Source organism: Trypanosoma brucei, chromosome 1 (assembly GCF_000002445.2).
Source record: "Trypanosoma brucei brucei TREU927 chromosome 1, complete sequence".
Classification (NCBI taxonomy): domain Eukaryota; phylum Euglenozoa; class Kinetoplastea; order Trypanosomatida; family Trypanosomatidae; genus Trypanosoma; species Trypanosoma brucei.
In genome coordinates, this window is record NC_008409.1 from 594496 (window position 1) to 620945 (window position 26450).

At 44.7% G+C, this 26450-nt stretch overlaps 22 protein-coding genes across 22 annotated transcripts, besides 24 other annotated features; 19 read left to right on the top strand and 3 right to left on the bottom strand.

Annotated features, from left to right (window-relative positions):
• Positions 1-8884: part of a repeat region that runs on past the window's edge.
• Positions 409-466: a sequence feature (Signal peptide predicted for Tb927.1.2460 by SignalP 2.0 HMM (Signal peptide probabilty 0.999, signal anchor probability 0.000) with cleavage site probability 0.540 between residues 20 and 21).
• TB927.1.2460 (hypothetical protein, unlikely) lies at positions 409-693 on the top strand (the record flags this gene model as incomplete). Its single annotated transcript, XM_001218944.1, has 1 exon — positions 409-693. The coding sequence occupies one exon, from the start codon at positions 409-411 to the stop codon at positions 691-693; it is 285 nt and encodes a 94-aa protein (XP_001218945.1).
• On the top strand, positions 1168-1569 carry TB927.1.2470 (histone H3, putative; the record flags this gene model as incomplete). The annotated part of the gene is made up of 1 exon (XM_001218945.1): positions 1168-1569. The coding sequence occupies one exon, from the start codon at positions 1168-1170 to the stop codon at positions 1567-1569; it is 402 nt and encodes a 133-aa protein (XP_001218946.1).
• Positions 2001-2058: a sequence feature (Signal peptide predicted for Tb927.1.2480 by SignalP 2.0 HMM (Signal peptide probabilty 0.999, signal anchor probability 0.000) with cleavage site probability 0.540 between residues 20 and 21).
• TB927.1.2480 (hypothetical protein, unlikely) lies at positions 2001-2285 on the top strand (the record flags this gene model as incomplete). Its single annotated transcript, XM_001218946.1, has 1 exon — positions 2001-2285. One exon carries the CDS (start codon positions 2001-2003, stop codon positions 2283-2285), a length of 285 nt encoding a protein of 94 aa, XP_001218947.1.
• Positions 2760-3161, top strand: TB927.1.2490 (histone H3, putative; the record flags this gene model as incomplete). The annotated part of the gene is made up of 1 exon (XM_001218947.1): positions 2760-3161. One exon carries the CDS (start codon positions 2760-2762, stop codon positions 3159-3161), a length of 402 nt encoding a protein of 133 aa, XP_001218948.1.
• Positions 3590-3644: a sequence feature (Signal peptide predicted for Tb927.1.2500 by SignalP 2.0 HMM (Signal peptide probabilty 0.999, signal anchor probability 0.000) with cleavage site probability 0.582 between residues 19 and 20).
• TB927.1.2500 (hypothetical protein, unlikely) lies at positions 3590-3871 on the top strand (the record flags this gene model as incomplete). The annotated part of the gene is made up of 1 exon (XM_001218948.1): positions 3590-3871. One exon carries the CDS (start codon positions 3590-3592, stop codon positions 3869-3871), a length of 282 nt encoding a protein of 93 aa, XP_001218949.1.
• On the top strand, positions 4346-4747 carry TB927.1.2510 (histone H3, putative; the record flags this gene model as incomplete). The annotated part of the gene is made up of 1 exon (XM_001218949.1): positions 4346-4747. The coding sequence occupies one exon, from the start codon at positions 4346-4348 to the stop codon at positions 4745-4747; it is 402 nt and encodes a 133-aa protein (XP_001218950.1).
• Positions 5176-5230: a sequence feature (Signal peptide predicted for Tb927.1.2520 by SignalP 2.0 HMM (Signal peptide probabilty 0.999, signal anchor probability 0.000) with cleavage site probability 0.582 between residues 19 and 20).
• TB927.1.2520 (hypothetical protein, unlikely) lies at positions 5176-5457 on the top strand (the record flags this gene model as incomplete). The annotated part of the gene is made up of 1 exon (XM_001218950.1): positions 5176-5457. One exon carries the CDS (start codon positions 5176-5178, stop codon positions 5455-5457), a length of 282 nt encoding a protein of 93 aa, XP_001218951.1.
• TB927.1.2530 (histone H3, putative) lies at positions 5932-6333 on the top strand (the record flags this gene model as incomplete). The annotated part of the gene is made up of 1 exon (XM_001218951.1): positions 5932-6333. The coding sequence occupies one exon, from the start codon at positions 5932-5934 to the stop codon at positions 6331-6333; it is 402 nt and encodes a 133-aa protein (XP_001218952.1).
• Positions 6757-6814: a sequence feature (Signal peptide predicted for Tb927.1.2540 by SignalP 2.0 HMM (Signal peptide probabilty 0.999, signal anchor probability 0.000) with cleavage site probability 0.540 between residues 20 and 21).
• TB927.1.2540 (hypothetical protein) lies at positions 6757-7041 on the top strand (the record flags this gene model as incomplete). Its single annotated transcript, XM_001218952.1, has 1 exon — positions 6757-7041. One exon carries the CDS (start codon positions 6757-6759, stop codon positions 7039-7041), a length of 285 nt encoding a protein of 94 aa, XP_001218953.1.
• Positions 7516-7917, top strand: TB927.1.2550 (histone H3, putative; the record flags this gene model as incomplete). The annotated part of the gene is made up of 1 exon (XM_001218953.1): positions 7516-7917. The coding sequence occupies one exon, from the start codon at positions 7516-7518 to the stop codon at positions 7915-7917; it is 402 nt and encodes a 133-aa protein (XP_001218954.1).
• Positions 8341-8398: a sequence feature (Signal peptide predicted for Tb927.1.2560 by SignalP 2.0 HMM (Signal peptide probabilty 0.999, signal anchor probability 0.000) with cleavage site probability 0.540 between residues 20 and 21).
• TB927.1.2560 (hypothetical protein, unlikely) lies at positions 8341-8625 on the top strand (the record flags this gene model as incomplete). Its single annotated transcript, XM_001218954.1, has 1 exon — positions 8341-8625. One exon carries the CDS (start codon positions 8341-8343, stop codon positions 8623-8625), a length of 285 nt encoding a protein of 94 aa, XP_001218955.1.
• A 102-nt stretch (positions 8885-8986) lies between the features above and the next one.
• Positions 8987-9050: a sequence feature (Signal peptide predicted for Tb927.1.2570 by SignalP 2.0 HMM (Signal peptide probabilty 0.674, signal anchor probability 0.012) with cleavage site probability 0.551 between residues 22 and 23).
• Positions 8987-11935, top strand: beta-coP (coatomer beta subunit; the record flags this gene model as incomplete). The annotated part of the gene is made up of 1 exon (XM_001218955.1): positions 8987-11935. One exon carries the CDS (start codon positions 8987-8989, stop codon positions 11933-11935), a length of 2949 nt encoding a protein of 982 aa, XP_001218956.1.
• Positions 12907-14100, top strand: TbEAP1 (RNasePH-like protein; exosome-associated protein 1; Rrp42 homologue; the record flags this gene model as incomplete). The annotated part of the gene is made up of 1 exon (XM_001218956.1): positions 12907-14100. One exon carries the CDS (start codon positions 12907-12909, stop codon positions 14098-14100), a length of 1194 nt encoding a protein of 397 aa, XP_001218957.1.
• Positions 14750-15178, bottom strand: TB927.1.2590 (hypothetical protein, unlikely; the record flags this gene model as incomplete). The annotated part of the gene is made up of 1 exon (XM_001218957.1): positions 14750-15178. One exon carries the CDS (start codon positions 15176-15178, stop codon positions 14750-14752), a length of 429 nt encoding a protein of 142 aa, XP_001218958.1.
• Positions 14981-15049: a sequence feature (2 probable transmembrane helices predicted for Tb927.1.2590 by TMHMM2.0 at aa 7-29 and 44-66).
• Positions 15076-15178: a sequence feature (Signal anchor predicted for Tb927.1.2590 by SignalP 2.0 HMM (Signal peptide probabilty 0.304, signal anchor probability 0.695) with cleavage site probability 0.198 between residues 33 and 34).
• Positions 15092-15160: a sequence feature (2 probable transmembrane helices predicted for Tb927.1.2590 by TMHMM2.0 at aa 7-29 and 44-66).
• A 356-nt stretch (positions 15179-15534) lies between the features above and the next one.
• Positions 15535-17538, top strand: TB927.1.2600 (pumillio RNA binding protein, putative; the record flags this gene model as incomplete). The annotated part of the gene is made up of 1 exon (XM_001218958.1): positions 15535-17538. One exon carries the CDS (start codon positions 15535-15537, stop codon positions 17536-17538), a length of 2004 nt encoding a protein of 667 aa, XP_001218959.1.
• Positions 19714-19813: a sequence feature (Signal anchor predicted for Tb927.1.2610 by SignalP 2.0 HMM (Signal peptide probabilty 0.001, signal anchor probability 0.998) with cleavage site probability 0.001 between residues 34 and 35).
• TB927.1.2610 (hypothetical protein, unlikely) lies at positions 19714-19839 on the top strand (the record flags this gene model as incomplete). Its single annotated transcript, XM_001218959.1, has 1 exon — positions 19714-19839. One exon carries the CDS (start codon positions 19714-19716, stop codon positions 19837-19839), a length of 126 nt encoding a protein of 41 aa, XP_001218960.1.
• Positions 19762-19767: a sequence feature (GPI-Anchor Signal predicted for Tb927.1.2610 by DGPI v2.04 with cleavage site probability 0.74819994 near 17).
• Positions 19780-19833: a sequence feature (1 probable transmembrane helix predicted for Tb927.1.2610 by TMHMM2.0 at aa 23-40).
• Positions 19840-20133: 294 nt separating the features above from the next.
• On the bottom strand, positions 20134-20442 carry TB927.1.2620 (hypothetical protein, unlikely; the record flags this gene model as incomplete). The annotated part of the gene is made up of 1 exon (XM_001218960.1): positions 20134-20442. One exon carries the CDS (start codon positions 20440-20442, stop codon positions 20134-20136), a length of 309 nt encoding a protein of 102 aa, XP_001218961.1.
• Positions 20212-20280: a sequence feature (2 probable transmembrane helices predicted for Tb927.1.2620 by TMHMM2.0 at aa 29-51 and 55-77).
• Positions 20265-20442: a sequence feature (Signal anchor predicted for Tb927.1.2620 by SignalP 2.0 HMM (Signal peptide probabilty 0.004, signal anchor probability 0.996) with cleavage site probability 0.002 between residues 58 and 59).
• Positions 20290-20358: a sequence feature (2 probable transmembrane helices predicted for Tb927.1.2620 by TMHMM2.0 at aa 29-51 and 55-77).
• On the bottom strand, positions 20802-21137 carry TB927.1.2630 (hypothetical protein, unlikely; the record flags this gene model as incomplete). Its single annotated transcript, XM_001218961.1, has 1 exon — positions 20802-21137. The coding sequence occupies one exon, from the start codon at positions 21135-21137 to the stop codon at positions 20802-20804; it is 336 nt and encodes a 111-aa protein (XP_001218962.1).
• Positions 20948-21137: a sequence feature (Signal anchor predicted for Tb927.1.2630 by SignalP 2.0 HMM (Signal peptide probabilty 0.000, signal anchor probability 0.998) with cleavage site probability 0.000 between residues 62 and 63).
• Positions 20964-21023: a sequence feature (2 probable transmembrane helices predicted for Tb927.1.2630 by TMHMM2.0 at aa 20-34 and 39-58).
• Positions 21036-21080: a sequence feature (2 probable transmembrane helices predicted for Tb927.1.2630 by TMHMM2.0 at aa 20-34 and 39-58).
• Positions 22101-23057, top strand: TB927.1.2640 (hypothetical protein, conserved; the record flags this gene model as incomplete). Its single annotated transcript, XM_001218962.1, has 1 exon — positions 22101-23057. One exon carries the CDS (start codon positions 22101-22103, stop codon positions 23055-23057), a length of 957 nt encoding a protein of 318 aa, XP_001218963.1.
• Positions 23058-23237: 180 nt separating this feature from the next.
• On the top strand, positions 23238-23489 carry TB927.1.2650 (hypothetical protein, unlikely; the record flags this gene model as incomplete). Its single annotated transcript, XM_001218963.1, has 1 exon — positions 23238-23489. One exon carries the CDS (start codon positions 23238-23240, stop codon positions 23487-23489), a length of 252 nt encoding a protein of 83 aa, XP_001218964.1.
• Positions 23295-23354: a sequence feature (2 probable transmembrane helices predicted for Tb927.1.2650 by TMHMM2.0 at aa 20-39 and 59-81).
• Positions 23412-23480: a sequence feature (2 probable transmembrane helices predicted for Tb927.1.2650 by TMHMM2.0 at aa 20-39 and 59-81).
• TB927.1.2660 (hypothetical protein, unlikely) lies at positions 23667-23840 on the top strand (the record flags this gene model as incomplete). The annotated part of the gene is made up of 1 exon (XM_001218964.1): positions 23667-23840. One exon carries the CDS (start codon positions 23667-23669, stop codon positions 23838-23840), a length of 174 nt encoding a protein of 57 aa, XP_001218965.1.
• Positions 23724-23828: a sequence feature (1 probable transmembrane helix predicted for Tb927.1.2660 by TMHMM2.0 at aa 20-54).
• Positions 24018-24023: a repeat region (telomeric repeat hexamer TTAGGG).
• Positions 24434-25975, top strand: TB927.1.2670 (axoneme central apparatus protein; importin alpha-1 subunit; the record flags this gene model as incomplete). Its single annotated transcript, XM_001218965.1, has 1 exon — positions 24434-25975. One exon carries the CDS (start codon positions 24434-24436, stop codon positions 25973-25975), a length of 1542 nt encoding a protein of 513 aa, XP_001218966.1.

The window sequence follows — 26450 nt, forward strand, 5'->3', positions numbered from 1 at the left end:
CGTAATTGAGTGAGTGAGTATGAATATGAGTAGGTGTGTGTGTATGTATGTATGTATGCGTGAGGGTCAGGGTTGAGACAAATATTCAGATTAGAGAAAGAAAGAAAGAGAGAGAGAGCACTGCAAAGCATGCATGCATGTATATGTATATATGTGTGTATGTTTATGTGCATGACCTTCTTTCTCTTTCCCCTTCTCCTCTCTGTTGCTCTCCTCTACGTTCCACTTGCATGCATAGCACATACTTCCTTCTTGTAACTGCTCCCTTTCTCTCATTACACTGTGTAGCCTTTACTTTCTTTCCCCTCTTCCCCTCACTACAAAGACACTGTGTGTCCGACCCTCCTAACTTGCTCCTACTCACAGCGGTTTCCAGTCGCATTAGCCATCGTCACACGGTACCACACAATGATGCCTTGTGATTTGTTTTGCCTTTTGCTACTATTCATCGGAGGCCGTGCGTGGCGTGCGCGGATTGTTGTGCAGGTGTACCTGCCGGCGTGTCCCCGCTGCGCGGTTGGGGAAGAGACAAGTTTAGGGGGCTGTTGTGACACAGTTAGATTTTCCACGTCACCTCCAGCGGTGCGGATGCCTCCACTTCAGGTGTGGTTCCCCATTCCCCCGTATATCTTTCTTTCTTTCTTTTCGTCTGCTCATTCCACTCTGGGTGCAATATCCGGGAGTGTGGAATAAGAGTTGAGATTGGGGTTAAGATGAGGGTAAAGGGGAGTGGAGGGGCGACGTGGGAGAGACGGATGGCCAGATGGAAAGGGAAAGAAAGGTGTGAAAGTGTGGAGGTAACGAGATATTGGGTGAGGGTGACTGATAGAGGACAGCATCTGTGAATGTGTGGTTACTCTTCTCCCCTTTATCCCTAGCCTCTTCCACTTTCCAACTTCCCTCCTCTGCCTCCTCTCACCCTTTTGTTTTTGTATTTCCCTTTTATTTTACATTTTCACCCCACCATCAGCATCCTTTCACTGGCTTTGTACCACCGCTTCCTTCTTAGTAGCGGTTCTTTTGCACAACCGCATGCACACATACATCCCTTTGAATTTCATACCTCCCTCCTCTCTCTTTCTCTTTTTTTTTTCTGTTACATCTCATACTAGAAAGCTAAAAAGCTACTTTACCACAACTCTCAAACCAAGCAACAAACTAAAAGACATGTCGAGGACCAAGGAAACCGCCAGGACGAAGAAGACCATCACCTCCAAGAAGAGCAAGAAGGCCTCAAAGGGTTCTGATGCCGCATCTGGCGTAAAGACCGCCCAACGCCGCTGGAGGCCCGGCACCGTGGCACTCCGTGAAATCCGCCAGTTCCAACGCTCCACCGACCTGCTGCTACAAAAGGCACCATTTCAACGCCTGGTCCGTGAGGTGTCTGGTGCCCAAAAGGAGGGTCTGCGCTTCCAGAGTAGCGCTATTCTCGCCGCACAGGAAGCGACTGAGTCGTACATTGTGTCGCTGCTTGCCGATACCAACCGCGCATGCATTCACAGTGGGCGTGTGACAATCCAACCAAAGGACATTCACCTTGCCCTCTGCCTACGCGGTGAACGTGCATAAGAAGGTACAGAAATGCGTAATTGAGTGAGTGAGTATGAATATGAGTAGGTGTGTGTGTATGTATGTATGTATGTATGTATGCGTGAGGGTCAGGGTTGAGACAAATATTCAGATTAGAGAAAGAAAGAAAGAGAGAGAGAGCACTGCAAAGCATGCATGCATGCATATATATATATGTGTGTATGTTTATGTGCATGACCTTCTTTCTCTTTCCCCTTCTCCTCTCTGTTGCTCTCCTCTACGTTCCACTTGCATGCATAACACATACTTCCTTCTTGTAACTGCTCCCTTTCTCTCATTACACTGTGTAGCCTTTACTTTCTTTCCCCTCTTCCCCTCACTACAAAGACACTGTGTGTCCGACCCTCCTAACTTGCTCCTACTCACAGCGGTTTCCAGTCGCATTAGCCATCGTCACACGGTACCACACAATGATGCCTTGTGATTTGTTTTGCCTTTTGCTACTGTTCATCGGAGGCCGTGCGTGGCGTGCGCGGATTGTTGTGCAGGTGTACCTGCCGGCGTGTCCCCGCTGCGCGGTTGGGGAAGAGACAAGTTTAGGGGGCTGTTGTGACACAGTTAGATTTTCCACGTCACCTCCAGCGGTGCGGATGCCTCCACTTCAGGTGTGGTTCCCCATTCCCCCGTATATCTTTCTTTCTTTCTTTTCGTCTGCTCATTCCACTCTGGGTGCAATATCCGGGAGTGTGGAATAAGAGTTGAGATTGGGGTTAAGATGAGGGTAAAGGGGAGTGGAGGGGCGACGTGGGAGAGACGGATGGCCAGATGGAAAGGGAAAGAAAGGTGTGAAAGTGTGGAGGTAACGAGATATTGGGTGAGGGTGACTGATAGAGGACAGCATCTGTGAATGTGTGGTTACTCTTCTCCCCTTTATCCCTAGCCTCTTCCACTTTCCAACTTCCCTCCTCTGCCTCCTCTCACCCTTTTGTTTTTGTATTTCCCTTTTATTTTACATTTTCACCCCACCATCAGCATCCTTTCACTGGCTTTGTACCACCGCTTCCTTCTTAGTAGCGGTTCTTTTGCACAACCGCATGCACACATACATCCCTTTGAATGTCATACCTCCCTCCTCTCTCTTTCTCTTTTTTTTTTCTGTTACATCTCATACTAGAAAGCTAAAAAGCTACTTTACCACAACTCTCAAACCAAGCAACAAACTAAAAGACATGTCGAGGACCAAGGAAACCGCCAGGACGAAGAAGACCATCACCTCCAAGAAAAGCAAGAAGGCCTCAAAGGGTTCTGATGCCGCATCTGGCGTAAAGACCGCCCAACGCCGCTGGAGGCCCGGCACCGTGGCACTCCGTGAAATCCGCCAGTTCCAACGCTCCACCGACCTGCTGCTACAAAAGGCACCATTTCAACGCCTGGTCCGTGAGGTGTCTGGTGCCCAAAAGGAGGGTCTGCGCTTCCAGAGTAGCGCTATTCTCGCCGCACAGGAAGCGACTGAGTCGTACATTGTGTCGCTGCTTGCCGATACCAACCGCGCATGCATTCACAGTGGGCGTGTGACAATCCAACCAAAGGACATTCACCTTGCCCTCTGCCTACGCGGTGAACGTGCATAAGAAGGTACAGAAATGCGTAATTGAGTGAGTGAGTATGAATATGAGTAGGTGTGTGTGTATGTATGTATGTATGTATGCGTGAGGGTCAGGGTTGAGACAAATATTCAGATTAGAGAAAGAAAGAAAGAAAGAGAGAGCACTGCAAAGCATGCATGCATGCATATATATATGTGTGTATGTTTATGTGCATGACCTTCTTTCTCTTTCCCCTTCTCCTCTCTGTTGCTCTCCTCTACGTTCCACTTGCATGCATAACACATACTTCCTTCTTGTAACTGCTCCCTTTCTCTCATTACACTGTGTAGCCTTTACTTTCTTTCCCCTCTTCCCCTCACTACAAAGACACTGTGTGTCCGACCCTCCTAACTTGCTCCTGCTCACAGCGGTTTCCAGTCGCATTAGCCATCGTCACACGGTACCACACAATGATGCCTTGTGATTTGTTTTGCCTTTTGCTACTATTCATCGGAGGCCGTGCGTGGCGTGCGCGGATTGTTGTGCAGGTGTACCTGCCGGCGTGTCCCCGCTGCGCGGTTGGGGAAGAGACAAGTTTAGGGGGCTGTTGTGACACAGTTAGATTTTCCACGTCACCTCCAGCGGTGCGGATGCCTCCACTTCAGGTGTGGTTCCCCATTCCCCCGTATATCTTTCTTTCTTTCTTTTCGTCTGCTCATTCCACTCTGGGTGCAATATCCGGGAGTGTGGAATAAGAGTTGAGATTGGGGTTAAGATGAGGGTAAAGGGGAGTGGAGGGGCGACGTGGGAGAGACGGATGGCCAGATGGAAAGGGAAAGAAAGGTGTGAAAGTGTGGAGGTAACGAGATATTGGGTGAGGGTGACTGATAGAGGACAGCATCTGTGAATGTGTGGTTACTCTTCTCCCCTTTATCCCTAGCCTCTTCCACTTTCCAACTTCCCTCCTCTGCCTCCTCTCACCCTTTTGTTTTTGTATTTCCCTTTTATTTTACATTTTCACCCCACCATCAGCATCCTTTCGCTGGCTTTGTACCACCGCTTCCTTCTTAGTAGCGGTTCTTTTGCACAACCGCATGCACACATACATCCCTTTGAATGTCATACCTCCCTCCTCTCTCTTTCTCTTTTTTTTTTCTGTTACATCTCATACTAGAAAGCTAAAAAGCTACTTTACCACAACTCTCAAACCAAGCAACAAACTAAAAGACATGTCGAGGACCAAGGAAACCGCCAGGACGAAGAAGACCATCACCTCCAAGAAGAGCAAGAAGGCCTCAAAGGGTTCTGATGCCGCATCTGGCGTAAAGACCGCCCAACGCCGCTGGAGGCCCGGCACCGTGGCACTCCGTGAAATCCGCCAGTTCCAACGCTCCACCGACCTGCTGCTACAAAAGGCACCATTTCAACGCCTGGTCCGTGAGGTGTCTGGTGCCCAAAAGGAGGGTCTGCGCTTCCAGAGTAGCGCTATTCTCGCCGCACAGGAAGCGACTGAGTCGTACATTGTGTCGCTGCTTGCCGATACCAACCGCGCATGCATTCACAGTGGGCGTGTGACAATCCAACCAAAGGACATTCACCTTGCCCTCTGCCTACGCGGTGAACGTGCATAAGAAGGTACAGAAATGCGTAATTGAGTGAGTGAGTATGAATATGAGTAGGTGTGTGTGTATGTATGTATGTATGCGTGAGGGTCAGGGTTGAGACAAATATTCAGATTAGAGAAAGAAAGAAAGAAAGAGAGAGCACTGCAAAGCATGCATGCATGTATATGTATATATATGTGTGTATGTTTATGTGCATGACCTTCTTTCTCTTTCCCCTTCTCCTCTCTGTTGCTCTCCTCTACGTTCCACTTGCATGCATAACACATACTTCCTTCTTGTAACTGCTCCCTTTCTCTCATTACACTGTGTAGCCTTTACTTTCTTTCCCCTCTTCCCCTCACTACAAAGACACTGTGTGTCCGACCCTCCTAACTTGCTCCTACTCACAGCGGTTTCCAGTCGCATTAGCCATCGTCACACGGTACCACACAATGATGCCTTGTGATTTGTTTTGCCTTTTGCTACTATTCATCGGAGGCCGTGCGTGGCGTGCGCGGATTGTTGTGCAGGTGTACCTGCCGGCGTGTCCCCGCTGCGCGGTTGGGGAAGAGACAAGTTTAGGGGGCTGTTGTGACACAGTTAGATTTTCCACGTCACCTCCAGCGGTGCGGATGCCTCCACTTCAGGTGTGGTTCCCCATTCCCCCGTATATCTTTCTTTCTTTCTTTTCGTCTGCTCATTCCACTCTGGGTGCAATATCCGGGAGTGTGGAATAAGAGTTGAGATTGGGGTTAAGATGAGGGTAAAGGGGAGTGGAGGGGCGACGTGGGAGAGACGGATGGCCAGATGGAAAGGGAAAGAAAGGTGTGAAAGTGTGGAGGTAACGAGATATTGGGTGAGGGTGACTGATAGAGGACAGCATCTGTGAATGTGTGGTTACTCTTCTCCCCTTTATCCCTAGCCTCTTCCACTTTCCAACTTCCCTCCTCTGCCTCCTCTCACCCTTTTGTTTTTGTATTTCCCTTTTATTTTACATTTTCACCCCACCATCAGCATCCTTTCACTGGCTTTGTACCACCGCTTCCTTCTTAGTAGCGGTTCTTTTGCACAACCGCATGCACACATACATCCCTTTGAATGTCATACCTCCCTCCTCTCTCTTTCTCTTTTTTTTTTCTGTTACATCTCATACTAGAAAGCTAAAAAGCTACTTTACCACAACTCTCAAACCAAGCAACAAACTAAAAGACATGTCGAGGACCAAGGAAACCGCCAGGACGAAGAAGACCATCACCTCCAAGAAGAGCAAGAAGGCCTCAAAGGGTTCTGATGCCGCATCTGGCGTAAAGACCGCCCAACGCCGCTGGAGGCCCGGCACCGTGGCACTCCGTGAAATCCGCCAGTTCCAACGCTCCACCGACCTGCTGCTACAAAAGGCACCATTTCAACGCCTGGTCCGTGAGGTGTCTGGTGCCCAAAAGGAGGGTCTGCGCTTCCAGAGTAGCGCTATTCTCGCCGCACAGGAAGCGACTGAGTCGTACATTGTGTCGCTGCTTGCCGATACCAACCGCGCATGCATTCACAGTGGGCGTGTGACAATCCAACCAAAGGACATTCACCTTGCCCTCTGCCTACGCGGTGAACGTGCATAAGAAGGTACAGAAATGCGTAATTGAGTGAGTGAGTATGAATATGAGTAGGTGTGTGTGTGTGTATGTATGTATGCGTGAGGGTCAGGGTTGAGACAAATATTCAGATTAGAGAAAGAAAGAAAGAGAGAGAGAGCACTGCAAAGCATGCATGCATGTATATGTATATATGTGTGTATGTTTATGTGCATGACCTTCTTTCTCTTTCCCCTTCTCCTCTCTGTTGCTCTCCTCTACGTTCCACTTGCATGCATAGCACATACTTCCTTCTTGTAACTGCTCCCTTTCTCTCATTACACTGTGTAGCCTTTACTTTCTTTCCCCTCTTCCCCTCACTACAAAGACACTGTGTGTCCGACCCTCCTAACTTGCTCCTGCTCACAGCGGTTTCCAGTCGCATTAGCCATCGTCACACGGTACCACACAATGATGCCTTGTGATTTGTTTTGCCTTTTGCTACTATTCATCGGAGGCCGTGCGTGGCGTGCGCGGATTGTTGTGCAGGTGTACCTGCCGGCGTGTCCCCGCTGCGCGGTTGGGGAAGAGACAAGTTTAGGGGGCTGTTGTGACACAGTTAGATTTTCCACGTCACCTCCAGCGGTGCGGATGCCTCCACTTCAGGTGTGGTTCCCCATTCCCCCGTATATCTTTCTTTCTTTCTTTTCGTCTGCTCATTCCACTCTGGGTGCAATATCCGGGAGTGTGGAATAAGAGTTGAGATTGGGGTTAAGATGAGGGTAAAGGGGAGTGGAGGGGCGACGTGGGAGAGACGGATGGCCAGATGGAAAGGGAAAGAAAGGTGTGAAAGTGTGGAGGTAACGAGATATTGGGTGAGGGTGACTGATAGAGGACAGCATCTGTGAATGTGTGGTTACTCTTCTCCCCTTTATCCCTAGCCTCTTCCACTTTCCAACTTCCCTCCTCTGCCTCCTCTCACCCTTTTGTTTTTGTATTTCCCTTTTATTTTACATTTTCACCCCACCATCAGCATCCTTTCACTGGCTTTGTACCACCGCTTCCTTCTTAGTAGCGGTTCTTTTGCACAACCGCATGCACACATACATCCCTTTGAATGTCATACCTCCCTCCTCTCTCTTTCTCTTTTTTTTTTCTGTTACATCTCATACTAGAAAGCTAAAAAGCTACTTTACCACAACTCTCAAACCAAGCAACAAACTAAAAGACATGTCGAGGACCAAGGAAACCGCCAGGACGAAGAAGACCATCACCTCCAAGAAGAGCAAGAAGGCCTCAAAGGGTTCTGATGCCGCATCTGGCGTAAAGACCGCCCAACGCCGCTGGAGGCCCGGCACCGTGGCACTCCGTGAAATCCGCCAGTTCCAACGCTCCACCGACCTGCTGCTACAAAAGGCACCATTTCAACGCCTGGTCCGTGAGGTGTCTGGTGCCCAAAAGGAGGGTCTGCGCTTCCAGAGTAGCGCTATTCTCGCCGCACAGGAAGCGACTGAGTCGTACATTGTGTCGCTGCTTGCCGATACCAACCGCGCATGCATTCACAGTGGGCGTGTGACAATCCAACCAAAGGACATTCACCTTGCCCTCTGCCTACGCGGTGAACGTGCATAAGAAGGTACAGAAATGCGTAATTGAGTGAGTGAGTATGAATATGAGTAGGTGTGTGTGTATGTATGTATGTATGCGTGAGGGTCAGGGTTGAGACAAATATTCAGATTAGAGAAAGAAAGAAAGAAAGAGAGAGCACTGCAAAGCATGCATGCATGTATATGTATATATATGTGTATGTTTATGTGCATGACCTTCTTTCTCTTTCCCCTTCTCCTCTCTGTTGCTCTCCTCTACGTTCCACTTGCATGCATAACACATACTTCCTTCTTGTAACTGCTCCCTTTCTCTCATTACACTGTGTAGCCTTTACTTTCTTTCCCCTCTTCCCCTCACTACAAAGACACTGTGTGTCCGACCCTCCTAACTTGCTCCTACTCACAGCGGTTTCCAGTCGCATTAGCCATCGTCACACGGTACCACACAATGATGCCTTGTGATTTGTTTTGCCTTTTGCTACTGTTCATCGGAGGCCGTGCGTGGCGTGCGCGGATTGTTGTGCAGGTGTACCTGCCGGCGTGTCCCCGCTGCGCGGTTGGGGAAGAGACAAGTTTAGGGGGCTGTTGTGACACAGTTAGATTTTCCACGTCACCTCCAGCGGTGCGGATGCCTCCACTTCAGGTGTGGTTCCCCATTCCCCCGTATATCTTTCTTTCTTTCTTTTCGTCTGCTCATTCCACTCTGGGTGCAATATCCGGGAGTGTGGAATAAGAGTTGAGATTGGGGTTAAGATGAGGGTAAAGGGGAGTGGAGGGGCGACGTGGGAGAGACGGATGGCCAGATGGAAAGGGAAAGAAAGGTGTGAAAGTGTGGAGGTAACGAGATATTGGGTGAGGGTGACTGATAGAGGACAGCATCTGTGAATGTGTGGTTACTCTTCTCCCCTTTATCCCTAGCCTCTTCCACTTTCCAACTTCCCTCCTCTGCCTCCTCTCACCCTTTTGTTTTTGTATTTCCCTTTTAATTTACACCTTTTTTTTATTTACACTTTTTGTATGATGTTTTTTTTTTTTTGCTGTTATCCCTTTTCTTTTTTTTTTGTATTGAAGTATTGATTTTTAGTGTCGTGAGTATGGAGGCCAAAGCTGAGGGTTTTTGTAGTTTTCTTGTGGGGTTGAGTGGGGCTCCTGTGAATTCGAAGGAACTTAAATCAGCTTTGGAAAAGGGGGATATGAAGGCACGTGCGTCCGCTCTTGAGGCATTGATCCGGATGCATCTTAACGGCGAACCGCAAAATCATATGATCATGACTGTAATCAAGTTTATCACTCCGCTTGATGATCATTATATTAAGAAGCTTGTTTTATATTTCTGGGAAGTGGTAGACAAAACCGATGCGAGTGGTAAGCTGCTGAGTGAAATGATTCTTATTTGCTCGTTTCTGCGAGAGGACCTGCTTCATCCCAATGAGTACATCCGGGGCCTTGCGTTGCGGTTCATGTGCAAAGTAAAGGAAAGGGAGCTGGTGGAACCGCTTGTGTCGTCGGTGGTGCAGAATTTAACGCACCGTGTTACATATGTGCGCAGAAATGCTGTTCTCGCCGTGCATAGGATCTTTAAGAGGTTCCCCGAGTTGCTCCCGGATGCAGCTGAGCTTGTCGAGAAGTTTATTAGCGAGGAAAACGACGTATCGGCCAGTAGGAACGCGTTTGAAATGTTGGTGGAATGTTCGCCCGATCGGGTTGTAAAGTTTTTGGCAGAGTTGCGGGAGTCAAAGAATTTGGAGAGTCTGGGAGCGACCTTGCAAATGTCCATTGTGGATTTTGCAGGGCACATGATACGGGCGAATCCTTATGACAAAGGGAGATATGTTACGGTACTCTTTAGCATACTTCAATCAAACAATCCAGCGGTGCGCTATCAGTGTGCCTCAACGCTTCTAAGCATCTCAACTTCCCCAACAGCTATTCGCCAGGCGGCGTTAACGTTTATTGATTTGCTCAAGACGCACACTGATATCAGTGTGCGTCTGATTGTGGTGGATCAGCTCGATGCAATGCGGGAGAGGTTCAGCAAGATTCTACAGGATTCTCTGCTAGACATTTTGAGCGTTCTGGCCAACGGCACGATGGAAATTCGAAAGCGGATAGTAACACTTGGAGTGGAGCTCGTCTCCAATCAAAACAGTGAGGTGTTCGTGCAGGCGATTAAGAAGGAACTTTACTGGGTTAAAAATGAGTGTGATGTTGATGACAAAGAGTCTTTGCTCGAGTACAAGAAGTTATTGATACGCGCTACCCGCACAGCGGTGGCTCGGCGGCCGCACATGGCATCAGCAGTGATACCTTTGGTCCTGGAGTACCTGTATGAGGAAGATGACTCGGGGTTTGAAGTCGTTTCTCTCATTCGAGAAGTTCTGCAGTTACAACCTTCGCTACGTAGCGAAACATTGAGACAGCTCAGGCAGACGCTCCGTATGATTCGGTGCCCATCAGTAATTCGCACGGTGTTGTGGTTGCTCGGCACACATGTGACATCAGCAGACGACGCATTGGAGGTTATCAGACTCCTCATCAATACTTTGGAACCATTACCCCTAGAGCCCACCGTTAAAGAACAGATGAAACAACAAGAGGACTTCGACAGTCACAAGGGGGGGCAACAGAAGCCCCGTATGCAGATGACCACGATCGTGCAGGAAGATGGCACGTACGTGATGTCGTCTGTACCCTCCAATAAAACTCAGGAAGACGCGGAGGGTAATGATTCGAACTGTGGTCTGCGGGGGGTGCTTACGGGAGGAAAGTTTTTCATTGCGGCACCGCTTGCCAGTACGCTCTCTAAACTTATCATTCGCCTGTTCAACCACCACAGCAGCGGTGTGGACGAGAGCACCATGAAGGAAGCGCAAAATAGCGCCATCATGCTGCTCAACGAAGTACTTCGTTTTTGCACGATGGATGGGGCGGCTGGTATGATTGATGATGCCACCCACGAGCAAATACGGCTCGCACTCCTTAACATTACTAATCCCCGATCGCCGCTTCTTGCGACTTTTGTAGAGGATTCTTCAAAGGCACTCGACTCACTGACGAATAAGGTGGGGTCCATTGCGGGCGGTGATGGGTTCGATTTTAACAAAAGAAACAATGATAATGTTGTTGGTAGGACCTCGTTCGATGAGCAGCAAGTGGCGTTGTGCAGCGTGGACACACCTGTCATGTTCACACAAATCATGGAAGGAAAGGGATCGCTGCTAGAGCTGGAAGCCGTGGACGACTTGGGGTCCGTCGTGGCAAACGCATCTATCGAAAAGACGGAAGAATTCCTTATAAAACTTGAGAAGACGGTCCCCTTGTCTGGTTTCTGTGATCCGTTATATTGTGAAGCCTCAGTCACGGTGCATCAGTTCGATATAACTGTGGACTGGTACATTGCAAACTGCACAGCAAACGTCTTGCGAGATGTCTCGATTGAGTTGACGCCACTTGGCAGCATGAAGCTTTGTGAAAGACCACAAGTCCACACCATACAGCCCCACGGTTCTGTTAGGATCCGCACGGCGCTCAAGGTGGGTAGCCCCGAGACCGGCGTCATATGCGCTAGTGTTTTGTATGAGGGTCCCCAGAACGAGCGGGGTTGTGTTGTTCTGAACAACGTCCGCGTCGACATTATGAACTATGTTAGACCTGCCAAATGCAGTGCATCAGAATTCCGGGACAAGTGGTGCAAGTACGACTGGGAAAATGCTGTTGCAATCAGAACAGAAAAAACAGATATGCGTGAGTACGTGGAGTATGTGATGCAAGGGACAAACACGCGGTTGTTGGAGCCCTATCCAGAGGAAGACGACGAGGTGGTTTCTGCATTTGATGGGAAAGGTGACAATGGTCACCGCTACGTGTCTTGCAATATGTACGCCCGCACGCTATTCGGTGATGACGCTCTGCTGAATGTGTCCATTGAGCGTGACGCGGAGGGAAAACTTAGCGGAATGGTGCGAGTCCGTGCTAACAAGCGGCCTGTTGCCTACGGTTTTGGTGAGAAGCTCAATATACTGAATCGACGTATAGTGTCATAACTCTCCTCTGCATGTTGGTCGTTGCTGTTACTGCTGTTCTATTTGTTCATTCCTCGCCCCGAACTGCAGGACGCGGCGTTACCACAGCGGAATCCGTACAAGCGTGAATTATATAAAATGCGTTGCCCGAGTATATCACCCTGTCATATTGAGAATTGAGCGTGTGAGGTGCCGCAGCGGCCCCGGGTGTGAGTAACGAGGAAGGTGAGGGGAAAACATGAGGAAAAAAAAACGTAGAGATGAGACAGGGCAAATAAATGAATTAGAATAAGAGAAGAAACATACGTGTGTGAGTGTGGAGGGAAGCGATGGTGAAGGTAGCGACAAAAAAGGCAAAAATGAGACCTGAGACAAGGAGAGGAGTAGGGATACCGAGAGTTTCAATCCATTAAAAGTGCATCACGTAGTATGGAGCAATGAGGGAAAACGTGGAATGGAAAGGGAAGGGAAGGGGTCTGGGTAAAAAAAGGTAAGCATGCGCTCGTTTATTCCTCTTACCCCGTGTCATTTGGTGTCACCATCCCCTGATTTACAATCTCTTTTGTACATATATATATATGTGTATGTGTTCTGGTGCTCTAAAAGTTTCTTTTCCACACATCTAATGTCCTGAGAGGCAATGAAGGTCTAATGCATCCACCGTCTCCTGACCGTTCCCCTTTATTTGCCCGTTCATACGCTCGTTATTATTCACTTTTTTTCTATTGTGCTCGGTTAGCCATTTTGCCCTTTTCTTGCTCTGTGACCCAACATATATATATATATATATATATATATATATTCCCGGTAGCGTAAGTCTGTGCAGCTCCCGTGGCGACTTTTCTGGTTTTCCTCTGCGGTTTCTCTTTACAGTTTTACATCCCTCTTTCCTTTCCTTATTTTTCCTTTTTGTGGGGGGGTTGTTGCATTATTATTATTATTATCATTTTGTGTGCATGTGTATTGAGCGTCGGCATAACCGTTAGCACAGAATGCAGTTTGGCCCTGTTGTCAGTGAGGCGGAAATACGGACGGTGCAGGACGGCATTGCAAACGGTGTTCGCAGTGACGGCCGATCCCTTACGCAGCGCCGTCCCTTCACCGTTGTGACTAACCGCGGCTCAACCACACATTTTGAAGGCAGTAGTGTTGAGGTGCATTGCGATGGTACCACTGTTGTGGCCGCTGCAACACCGTCAGTTGTGGAACTGGACATCGACCGCGGCCAGGCACCGCGTGGCTCATTGTTTGTCAACATCGATGCCGTTCCCGCTGTGGTGGAGCATTACGCGCAATCGGTGCGAAATAACAGCGCCCGCTACCGTCAAGCCTTCCTTTCCTTCTTAGCAACGGCCATCCGTCAAACGTTCGGGGCACAAGGCGTTACGGCTGAGGAGCGGCAGCAGCAACTGGGAATTGCGGAGGCGGAGATTATTGCTGATGAGGGAGATGATGAACAAAGGGAGGATGCCTTCGGGGGAAGAGGCGCAGCAGAGGAGAAGCCGGTGGAAGAGACTGCGGAACAACGGGTGGATTGTTGCGGATTTCCCGGTGAACAATTGTATATTGGAGGGGGATATGCTTTTCGTATTGATGTGGACGCGCATGTACTGCAGGCTCATGGGGGGAGTTTGGCCTCCATCGTGGCGCTAGCGGTGCATGCTGCACTCAAAACTGTACGACTACCAAGTGTTACCCTTCACGAAGCCTCCGCCGGGTTTTCACTGGAAGTGAACTACAGTAAACCGTATGCCACAGCAGTAAATTGGAGTCGGCTACCGGTGTTGAGTGTTGTGCATGTGTCGCCCACGCGGCATTATGTGGTGGATCCAACGCGGTTGGAGGAGTTGGCGCTGCCGCAGCAGTTGCGTGTGGCAGTCAACAGCTTCGGGCAAGTGTTTCACATGCGATTTCAGCAGTTGCCTTCGCGCCGCGGGAATGCCATGCGACTTATTCGCAGTCCGCGGGAGGAAGCTGGAAAGGATAACAGTAACGATAATAGCGAGCGCGATGTTGATGGTGATGATGTGGACGACAGTAGTCGAAGAGGTTTTGATGCCGGTGTTAAGGGAACGGTGGGTGGGATGAATATGCCCGACATGGCGGCAGTTCTGCACGCGGCTGTTCACATTTCACAGGCCGTCATTGCAGAGTGCGACGAGGCACTTGCGGGGAGTAGTGGGTAAAAGGAAAGTCGTACAAGATAGGCCGCAATGAAACAGGCACTCAATAGCAAAGACGGAAGGTGAAACACGCAGAATGAAGGACAATTTATGTGATGTGTCGCGGCTGTAAACTGAGCCTCCTGTATTTCTCTTGCATATTATAAGAATGTAAACGCAAAGGTTCCCGTCTCGTCTTTTGAGTCGCTTCGCCATCTATTTTTTCCCCTTGTTAAATGGTGATGTTGTGGTTTATGCACCGATTAACTTCTTTTCCCTCCGTAGTTTCACCGACTCTCCCATTTTATTTTATTTTATTGCGTCTCTTTCCCATCACTGGGTTTCCCTCGTTACTTCGACTGCGCCCCTTCCCCCCCCCCTCTTTCTTTTCTTTTTCCCCCTTGCTCATCATATAGATATCACGAAGGGTGGCTGATGTGTTAGTTCCGCAGCGCCGCATTCGGTTTCATTACATCCTTTAGGTTGTGTGTGTGTGTGTGTGTGTGTGTGTGTGTGTGTGTGTGTGTGTGTGTGTGTGTGTGTGTGTGTGTGTGTGTGTGTGGATGGAAGGAGAGAAGGTGTCTTTGCTTCATATTAGAATCGATTTAGGCCCTTTAGTTGTGTGGGTGAACGGACAGAAAAGGCGGAGTGATAATATAAGAAGTAATATGCTTCAAAAATGGAAAAAAAAGCAGGGAAGCGGGAATTGAGTTGGAATCTGATCGGCAGAAAAACAGTATTCGTCCAACAATATCGAACGCTCATCAGCGTATTTACTTGTTTTGATGGAAGTTTTATTTGACTCTACACATGTAAGCGTACATGATCCTGAACGCTGTACTCTTGCATTTATGTGGCACCATTCATACGCTCCGTTTTTCTTAACCTTTTTTCTTGGTTTATTTAGCCCTAGAGTAGAAAGAGTAAAGTAAATTAAACTAAAGAAAAAGAAATATAAGACTAACTCACGCAATCCATCACCTTGTAACATTTCAACAACGGACGCATCCAGAAGGGAAGCGCAAAGAGTTAATATAAAGAAAGAGATAAGCAAAGGGAAAAGTATATATATATATATACGGAGTGAACTTGTGATAAGCATTACAATCGAAGGGGATTTAAACCCCCGAAGTGAAAAGGAAGAAAACAAATAAGGCGAAGACAACAAAGGAAGATAGCATTAGAGAAGATTAGAAGAAGGAAAAGCAAAGCAAAGCAAAAGCGTGGGGAAAGGGTAGAAGTAAAGGAAGAAAGGAAGTTAGTTTAGAAGAGGAAGGAAAGGGTGCGTAGAAAACGCACTTCATATACCTTCACGTGTAGCTCTATCTACTTGGATATAAACTTACATTGCCGCTGGCTATCTCCCACGGTGGCATTTAAAAGAAAACAAAAAAGAAAACAAACGCAACGCAACACGACGCAAGTGACACTACTAGTCAGCCTCCGTCACCAGTCATTATGGAAGTACGCGATGTGAATACACATGGCGGAGGCCATACGGCAGGTGGAAGGCCTGCCATCATAAAGCGGGACGAGCAGTCCAGGGCCATTCCCTCTTCATCCACCGTAACTAACGAGCCCGCGACGCGCGTCAAGCCGGAGCGGCAGTCAAATGCCACGCAAACGGAGGCGGACATGTATGTGCCAAGTGTTTACCATGATGTGAACAATACAGTGGAACTGCAACGACCTGCAAGCGCTCCACCATTGAGTTACGCGGAGTGCCCGTGTGCGGCGTGTGCTCAACAACTCTCTTCCTACCCCGCAGCAGCTCCGATGCGGAGGCCCCCGACGAGCCCCTACGGAACAATCACCACGCAACAATATAACACATATGCTGCGCCTCAAACACCACTGCAGTCGCACCAAAGTAGAAACCTATCTGTGCATCCGCAACAACGGACAACTGCTGCGGCAACGGCAACAGCAACAGCGCCCCCGGTGCCGACCCTCTCGCGACCCGCCCCATCAACAAGCGGCGACTATGGTCATTACCAGCAGGAGCCGCATTACCCACCACAGCAGAAGGAACAACCGCAACAACATCAATATCCGCGCCATAATGTCATTCAGCATCAGCCCTATCAGCTGTACGCGCAACCGCGCCCCTCACAACAGCCACCCCCGAGCCAAGCGCCGATATATAGTAAAGCAGTGACGGCTCCAACGGCACTTGATGTCCATCCCCTCATTGATACCACCAGCGAGTTTCTTCGTAAATGTGCTGGGCGTGTGGTGGAACTGGCCTGCACGCCGGACGGTCGCTCGATGTTGATTAACGCCTTGTCCTCGCAGGATGCCGCTTTAGTGGATACCATGGTGAGGGAAATCGCTGATGACTTGGAAAGGGTAGCACTTGATGTGCATGGCTGCCACGTGCTTCGTGCGCTGCAGAGCTACGCGAGCGCTGAGCACACGAGAATTCTTGTTTCATGCTTCACGGAGACACTAGTGCTGAACCTCTGTACGGCGACGCAGCACACCCGACACATCCTTGAGTCTCTTTTTCAGCGTCGGTTAATTGACCTCCAACCGATTATTGATGTGCTCGCCTCGCACTCGCGGTACCTTGCCGCCACGCAGCAGGGATGCATCTCTTTCATGCACATATTGGAATTCTGCAACGAAGCCCAAAAGAAGCAACTAATTTCCCCATTGGTACCGTACTTCGCCCATGTTGCCTTGGATCCGTTTGGAAACTACGTCGTGCAACGTATCATTCAGAGTATTGGCCTTGACGCGTCGGAATACATTACATCGTGCTTCGCTGGGGAGCTGCTTAATATGAGCTGCAACAAGTTTGGCAGTAATGTCGTAGAAGAAACTATAAAGGTTTGTGGTGGGGTCCCGGCTGTACGAAGGCTCCTGATGGAAGAGCTGATCAGTAAGCCCGGTGCCTTGCAGCGTCTCGTGCAGGACAGTTTCGGGAACTTTGTGGTGCAAACCTTCATTGGGAGTATCACCGACCAAAATGAATTGAAGTACGTCAACGAACGCCTTCGTCCGGTATTGCAGAACAGTCCGTACGCCGCCCGCATTGAGACGAGACTTCGCACTGCCCTTACAGCTGCATCCAAGAGAAACAGCCAGGCAAGTGCTCACTGTCAGCAACGCCAACCTCATCCCAATCGCTGCTCGCAACATTATCCCACACACCCCGGTACGCCAACTCAATTGGCAGCCGATGCACCGCCGTGTTTTGCCCCTCCCTCATCATCATTTGCTCATGTTGCCACAACTGCCGCCTCCCATCATCAGCCGCGGCAACAGCCACAACAACAGCAGCAGCAGCAGCAGCAATTCATGAGCCCTCGCTATCAACCCCCACCATGCAACAAAGCGGCCTTTCCGCAGCGTCAGCAAAATAGGCGGCAGAGCCATTCTCAACCGAGGCGACAGCCACAACAACAACATCATCATCAGCATCAGCAACAGGTTGATTGTGATGACGGAGAATGTTAGTGGAATCCGTTCCCACACCTTCACTCATCCTCGTCTGTCTGCTCCTTTGATGTGAGGTCAGTTTGGTTTGGTTTTGGTTTTGAGTGAATGAGTGGAGGGCCGGCCGAGGCGGCGGCTCATCGCAATCTGCAATTATGTATAATTATATATATATATTTATATTTATATATTTATATATAATCGTGTACTTATGTACTTTTATACATGTATGTGTGCATATATTTTTATATATATACACATATTTACGTATTCTTATTTATGTAAACTTTACTTGTGACTATATATATATATATATATATGTGTTATACACGTCTACATTGCCGTGTCGGTATTTTCCCTCTCATTCGGAAGGGGGATGCTCTCGCGTCATTGCTGCGGTCTTCATATGCCACTTTTATTATTATTACTACTACTGTTATTATTATATGTGTTTCACACGTGTACATTAATGTATTTCTACATTTGTATATATATATATATATACATACATATATGTATGTATGTATGTGTGTGTGTGTGTGTGTTGACATTCTTTTTTGGATGGGGTTGCTTTAAAAGAATCTTTACCGTTTTGTTTTGACTTTCGTGTTATTGAAGTGGGGGAGCCAAAAAGAAAAAAAGGAGGAGGAAGGGGAAGAGGAAAGGGAAGCGAAGGAGAAAAGAACCGCAAGAAATGGAAAAGATAAATAAATGAATAAAACGAGGAAATTTAGATGAGGAGTGGTGAAAGAGTTGAGAAAAGGGAAACTATGGCGGTTTAATTTCAATTGGTGCGCTTTGCACATTCATTTCGGATATTCGCCTCCTACCTTTTATTTTGGGTTTTTTTTATCTTTCTTTTTTCTCCTCCCCCCCCCCCCCCCTCCTTCGTTCTTTCATTTTTGTGCCGCGTAATCTATTTCCTTATTCTTCTCTTATCATTGTGTGGCTCTTCCTTCACTTTCTTAGCAACTGTGCCTCTTTTGCTCTCCCAAATCCTTCAACCTGAACATATAAACTTACTCATTTTTTTTTTTTAGTTTTCCTCATTTTATTTTATTTTTCGTTTAGCCTTTTAGGTTTTTTATTTTATTTTTGAGGCGAGCTGAGCCTGTGGGCTTCTCTCTCCTCATCGTCTATTTATTTCATTTTTTTTTTTTTGTGTGTGTGTCCAATTGTTTGTTTGTTTGTTTTGACTTCTGGCTCGTTGTTGTTGTTGTCATTTTTGTTTTTGTTTTTAGAGATATTCCACATGCGCTTAGTCATGCCTTCTTTTCTTCTTTTTTTTTTCGCCTTAATTTCACTATAAATGCTTTTGTGGTGTAGTTTTATGTTATTTTCAGAAACCTCTTTTTTTATTTTCCCTTTAGTTTTATTTGTTTTCCTCCTCCGTTCCGTGCAACTTTAGATTTCACACACAAATACACAAGTAATTATATATATATTTATTTATTTATATTCATTTATTCTGCTATTTACTTATGTGATCGTTTATATATTATATAAATAATATATATTACGTGTGGGGGAACAAAATTTAAAAAAAAAAGAAGAGAAGGGAAGAGAAGAGAAGAGAAGGATTTTAAATAAATAAATTTATTAAGAAGAGGTGGAGAAAATTTAATGATAATCAAAAAGAAAAGAGTAAAGGTATTGACGAGTGTGCTTCAGAACGAAAAGGGAAACAAAAACAAAATAGTTAACTAACTAATTAATTAATTAATTGTACAAAAAGATAAAAGATAAATAAGTAAGAAGTAAGTCGTGTTCGGGTTGTTCTTCTTATCAGTTTTTGTTACCATTTTTATTATTATTATTGTTGTTATTATATATATATATATATATATTTATATATTTTTTTTTTGATCTTACCTTTACTTTTCAATTTCACGAATGAAGAAAAGAAAAGAAAAAGAAAAGTTACACGGCTTCCATTCTATTTAGCGACTAGATTACATGCACACACACTTTCATTTTTTTTTTCCACACACACACACACAGACCTGTATTTAATTTTATATCACTTCTCGGTGTTTTGTTTTTTGTTTTTGTTTTGTTTTTACGGTTGTTGGTTTGTGCGTCCTTTTGCTTTTTGTGTTTTTCTTTTTTTTTTCTTTTTTTCTTTTATATAATCGACAGCTCAAATAAAATTATATCATAAAATATATATTATATATATTATAATATAAGAAAAGGATGGGCATTTTCAACCATCAACAATTGATGGGCCCTTCATTTCAGTTCTCTTCTCTTCTGAAGAGGTTTTTTGTTGTTTTTTTGTTTTTTTTTGTTTTTTGTTTTGGGGTTTTGCAAATAAAATAAATAAATATATAATTAAGTTAAACAAATATATTCGAATATTTGAATGTTTGTTCGTTTGTTTTAGAATTACTTTAACAAATTTTTTTTCTTCCTTTTTTTTTTTCCTGCTGCGCGGTTCTCTTTTTTTTTTTTTTTTGTTTCTTGTTGTTGTTGTTGGTATTTTTGTTTTTTTGCTTTTGTGCGTGTTTTCAACAACAACAAAAAAAACTTTCTGTCATTTATACGCATTTGGTCGCTGTTGATTATATTTTTGTTTTTTGGTTATTTTATGAATGATGTCGGAAGGAATAGTTTTCAAAAGGACAAAATTAAATCAAATTTAATTGGCGTTTTTTTTTCTTTTTTTTTTCCTTTCCCCCCCCCCCCCCGCCTTAACAAGAAAGAAAGAAAGGAAAAAAAGTATGAAGGGAAAATGAAGTTGAAGATGAAAAATGAAACAACAGATAATAATAATATTATTAATAATAATAACAACAAAGGGGGAAAAGAGAAGGAAGTAAATAAATAAATACGGAAAAATAAATAATTTTTAAAATGGAGTGATTGAGTTATTATTGGATTTTGGTGGTGGTAAGAAGGAAGGAAAAGGAAGGAATGTGTCATGTATATTATTAGAATGTTTCAATGAGAAAAGAAAAGGAGGGGAGGGGAGGGGAGGAAATATTAATATATAAATATTTATTAATTAATATATTTGTATAAGGGGAGATATGAAATATGAAATGTGGTAAGAAATAAATAAGAATACGAAAAGGAAAAGGAAAAGAAAAAAAAAGGAAACACGTTTCAAATAAATTTTAGTTCGATACATTCCGTCGAGCTCATTTCATTTATGCATCAAACTCTTTTCCATCTTCCATTGTTTCATATTATTATTTTTTTCCCCTCTTCCCCCGTGTCTTTTCTCTCCTCTTTCCACCACGCGTAGGCGTCACCTCAACTCTTATGCGCATGTTTTGAAATTAAATTAAATTAATTTGATTTGATTTGATTTGATTTTTCAAAAAGAAAAAAAAGAAAAGAAGTGATCCCCTGGGAGGGGCGCAACGCTGTGCAATCGCGTATTCGTGTCTCTGAAATTCCCTTTTTGTTTGTTTGTTTGTTTGTTTGTTTGTTTTTATTTGAAAAGGTAATAGTAAAAAAAAGAAAATAAACAAGCAAGCAAATAAATAAATAAAGGGAATTTTTATTTTTTTAAAAAAAAAAAAGAGGAAAGGAAAGGAAAGGAAAACGAAATAAACGTGTATTTTTTCTTTTCTTTTCTTCTCTTTTTTTGGTATTACAAATAATATGATCATGTTGCGCCGTCCCCGTTTGTGTGCTGCTTATGCATGATGATGATGATGATGATGTTTTGTTTTTGTTTTTGTTTTTGTTTTCAGTTGTTGTTGTTGTTGTTGTTCTTTTTATTGTTTCATCTTTTTCTTTTTTTTTCCTTCTTTTCCATTACTTCTTGTTGAAGAAATTAATTGTTTTTTGTTTTTGTTTTTTGTTTTTTGTTTGTTTTTTGTTTTTTGGATGTTTGCTTCTGTGCTTTTTTTTCCTCTTTTTGGAATGTTCCCGTCACTCGTCAGTTTTCCAACTGCATTACTGAAAAGAGGCGGGAACATTCCAAAAAGAGGGAGAAATGAAGAGAAGAGAAGAGGGATTTTGTGAATCCCAAACAAGAGAAAGGAGAGAGAAAAGATATACAATAAACCACTTGCAAATGCAAATGCAAATGTAAAAAAAAATGATTGAATTAAATTAATAAGTTATATATGTATCTGATTTAAATTGGTTTAAATTGACAAAAGAAAAAAACGTTCCCTTCTTTTTTTTCCTCTTTTTTTTCTCTTTTTTTATTTCTTTTTTTTTATTTTATTGGTTATACATCAGTATGGGGAAATATAAAACCAAGTAAAAGACACATATTAGTTATCATAGTAAATACACGCCATAAAAAAAAAAAAGTGGGGGAGAATAACCTCGAACATCCCTTCGAAGTTGGCTAAGTTCAAAAACAAAAACAAAAAGGAAGGGGGTCACCCATACATATTTGTATTCATTAAACAAACGCAAAGAAAAGGAAAAAAAGAAAGATAGAAAAGAATAAAACAAAAGAGAAATATATATATATATATACGTACACATATAGAAGTAAGGAAGGAAAAAAAGAAAGAAAGAATTTTTATAAAATAAGGGAAAGAGGAATAAAAAGAAGCAATAAATATTACTTTTGAAAAAGATATCTATCTATCTGATATATATATATATATATAATGAAGTCAGAGAAAGCAGAGAAGGCATTGCAGCTTTTTGCCTCACTTCAGGATACCATACAAGCTCAACAACAACAACAACCTCCATTTCATAGCAAATCACCATCCACATCATGTGTCATTACTAATCATATAATTCCACAGCCGGAACCGTCACGGCCAACCACATCTGAAGAAAAGAATTTGTTGAGGCGGGCGGAGGCGGCGGAATGTTTGGCTCGACGCCTACACGAAAAAAATAAACAACTTTTAGGACAAATGAGTGCATTGGAGAGACGAGGAAGAGGAGGCGCTAATGATAATTATGAAGCGGAAGCGCAACTGCTGCGGGACCTGCTGGCGGAACGGGATGTGGAAGTGCAATGGCTTCGTGAGCAATTGCATCAGATGGAGGAAAAACAAAAACAGAAAAAACAACAATCAACTCAAATTCAAATTCAAAGTCAAAGTCAAAGTCAGAAGCAACAAAATCACAAAAAACAAAGTCCAAATCATCAAAAGTTGTTGTTGTTGCAAGCGGCAACAGCTGCAGTTGGTGGTATTAATGGGAAAAGCAGCCACAACGCCAGCATCAGAAGTGCTGACGGCAACAGTCACAACAGAAATGGTCATAACAAACAGTTGAAATGTGCACATGAGGATAATGGTGAGGATGAGGAAGAAGAAGGAGTTATTATTGTGAAGCAAAGAAGGAGAAGTACGGCCAGCAACACCCATCACAGCAACATGAAAAATAATAATAATAATAATAGTGGCAGTGGTAGTGGTGGTGACAACAACAATAGTATTAACAACAGCATTAGCAGCATCAGTAATATTAATAATCATAATAATCATAATCTTCTTCATCATCATCATCATCATCATAGGAGCAGCACTGTATCCAGCAGAGGTCAACAGGAACTGCGGGAATGGTTGCCAGGAGCCAGTTCCAGTCGTACGGAAGTGTTGTATTAATTAATTATTTATTTATTTTATTGTACCCATTTATTTATTCATTTTTGAGCCAGTGATGAAATGGATAAGTGAAGGAGGATGGAAAGGGGATAAGTATAAAACTGATGTTTGATTTTTTGCTTTCGTTGCTGTTGCTGTTGTTGTTATTATTAGTGGCGGTGGTTTTAGTTTCGGCTCTTGATGAGCCTGTTGTTGCGTTTATGTGTAAGATTAAAGGAACTGCGGCAGGGATTCCACGCGGCTGTTTTCCATGCAAAAATAAACGCTCCAACACGTTTATTTATTTATATTTTTTTTCCCTCCCCTCCCCTCCCCTCCCCCCTGTTTATGTCACGCACGCATTTCACTCCCAATGTTATTATTATTATTGTTATTGTTGATGTTGCTGCCATTTTCAGTGTTCCGCATCGCTGTGCCCTTCTGTGTTGTTGAGTTTGATGTTGAGCTTCTTGTTGTTGTTGTTGTTGTTGTTTTTTGTTGTTTTTGTTCAACTCTTCTCTCTTCTCAGTACTACCGTTATTGTTGTCATACTTGTAAAATGTTTTACTTTCTCTTTCCCTCTATTCTTTATTTATGTATATGTTTGTGTATGTTTCTATTTACCTTGTAATGTTTTTTTTCTTTAAAAATTATTATTATTATTATTTTCTTCTCGGAGATAATATGTCACTTACTGCTACTGCTGTTATCATCATTATCATTATTATTATTATTATTGTCCTCTTCTTTTCTTCTATTTTTTTTTTTGTTTTCTCTCTTTGGGGGTGGGTGGGGGGGTATTAAAATTTGTCAACATTTTTACCTCCATCTTCCGTATTTGTTAGACCGTTTAAACTGAAGGCGTATCGTAGGCGGTGACAAGGCACGGAAAAGTATTTTTTTAAAAAAAAAAGGAGAAGGAAGAATTATACATTTAGTTTTTTCTTTTTCCTTTTTCCTTTTTGCCCTTTTCTCCTCTTTTTAGGGAGAAACAAAAAAAAAAGAAGACAGAAAGGACAAGGTGAGCATTTAGTGAATATATATATATATATATTTACGACGGCAATTAGATAGACACGTAAAGAAGAAAAAGAAGAGGAAATTAAAAGGAGGAACAAGGAAAAGAAAAATATTTTGTAACAGCGCCAACAACACCAACAGTAGAAAGCAGTCAAGAAGAGAAGAGCTGCACAGTGGTTTTTTTTTGTCGTTGTTGTTGTTTCTTTAGCTTTCTAAAGGATAAAAGAAAGTGAGAAGGGAAAAGAAAAAAAGGTAAGAAGTGAGAAAGAAAGATAGATAGAAAAGGTTGGGGAGAAAGGGCGGAAGATTCTTCTTTTCCCTTTTTATCTAAGAGCAGGAAAAAGAATTTTTAAAAAAAAAAAAACTATCACATCACAATGCCCAACAGGCAGATCATTCAGGTATTTGAGGAATACCAAAGGGCCCGTGTCAAGTTTGTACAGACGGTGGCAGATTTTGCTTCAAAACCACAACATATTGATGCCTTGCAGCAGGCCGGTGTCATGCAACTTCTTCGGCCACTGTTATTAGATAATGTACCTTCCATTCAACAGTCCGCAGCACTTGCATTGGGAAGGCTTGCCAATTACAATGAAGAACTTGCGGAAAGTGTCGTGTCCGGTGACATACTCGCGCAATTGGTTTATTCACTCGGTGATCAGAGCCGTTTTTACAAAAAGTCAGCAGCGTTTGTGTTACGCAGCGTGGCACGACATAATGCGCAACTGGCGCAGGCGGTGGTGGGCAGTCAAGCCGTGGAGGCCCTCGTTGGATGTTTGGAGGATTTTGACCCAACGGTGAAGGAAAGCGCCGTATGGGCGTTGGGTTATGTGGCACGACATAATGCCCATCTCGCGCAGGAGGTTGTTGACAAGGGCGCCATTCCGCCATTGGTATTATGCGTTCAGGAGCCGGAGCTTTCACTCAAGAGGACAGCGGCTTCAACACTCGCGGATATTGCGAAACATTTACCGGAACTTGCGCAAGCGGTGGTGGATCAGGACGCGGTTACGCACCTCGCGCCACTCATTGGCAGCAATGATGGAAAACTGAAGCGACAGGTGTGTCAGTGTCTTGCGCAGATTGCGAAGCACAGCGTGGAGTTGGCAGAGTTGGTGGTGGAGGGAGAAATATTTCCCCGTATATTTTCGCTACTGAAGGATAGCGATGAAACGGTACGCAAGAATGCCTCCACATGTATTCGGGAGGTTGCCAAACACACACCGGAGTTAGCGCAGCTTATTGTAAATGCGGGTGGCGTTGGAGCACTCGTAGACTACACAAATGAGTCTACTGGCAGCGCACGGTTGCCGGGAATTATGACACTCGGTTACATTTCTGCATTTTCTGAGACGCTCGCTCTCGCTGTCATTGTCTCCTGTGGTATTGAGCCATTGTCTAATGCACTGGAAAAGGAACAGGAGGATCACATAAAGTCTGCGGCCGCATGGTCACTTGGGCAAATTGGCCGTCACAGTGCTGATCATGCAAAAGCTGTGGCAGACTGTAATGTACTTCCCAAACTGCTTGACCTCTACTTACATCCCAGCAGTTCGGATGATCTCCGCATGAAAAGTAAGCGGGCGCTCAAAAATATCATTCAGCGCTGCGTACAACTCCCCGCCTTGGAGCCATTGCTCCACCCGGAAGCACCAAAGAATGTTCTCAAGTACGTCTGTGGACAGTTTGCAAAGGTGTTACCAACAGATATCGCCGCCAAACGGGAGTTCGTAGCTAACCGTGGGCTTGCAACTGTGCAGCGCATTCAACCCGAACCCGGTTCCAAACTGGCGGAGTATATTCAAAGCATCAACAACTGCTACCCACCTGAGATTGTTCAATACTACTCGCCGCAGTATGCGCAGACATTCTTGGAGAAAATAGAAAACTACCATGTCCAACAAGTGCAGCAGCATTAAAGTTGTAAGCGCAACCATTTCCCATGCTGGGGGAAGGAGAGAGAAAAAGAAAGGAGGGATTTGTATATATATATATATATATGTGTGTGTGTGTGTGTGTGTGTTTCCCCTCCCTCCCTCTGCCTTTGGTGTCATATGACTTATCCTATCCTCCCATATAAATATATTCATATATTTATTTATGTGTGTCTCTTTCTGATGATATGACTGCATGATTGTGTGTTGACAGAAAATAAGAAGAGACGGAGGAAAGTGCATATGCGTTTGTTTTATTATTTCCTTTGTCAACCAACCAATCCCCTTCCTCTTCCCCCCTTCCTCCCTCACTCTCTTCTCTTTCCTCTCTCTTTTTTTTTTTTTTCGTTGTTGTTGTTGTTGTCGTTTTTACTTTTGTTTATTTGGTTCCTCCGTCTCTTGTAGGTCCTGTGGAGTACAAACCGAATAAATAAACAAACAAACAACCGAGATGATGGAA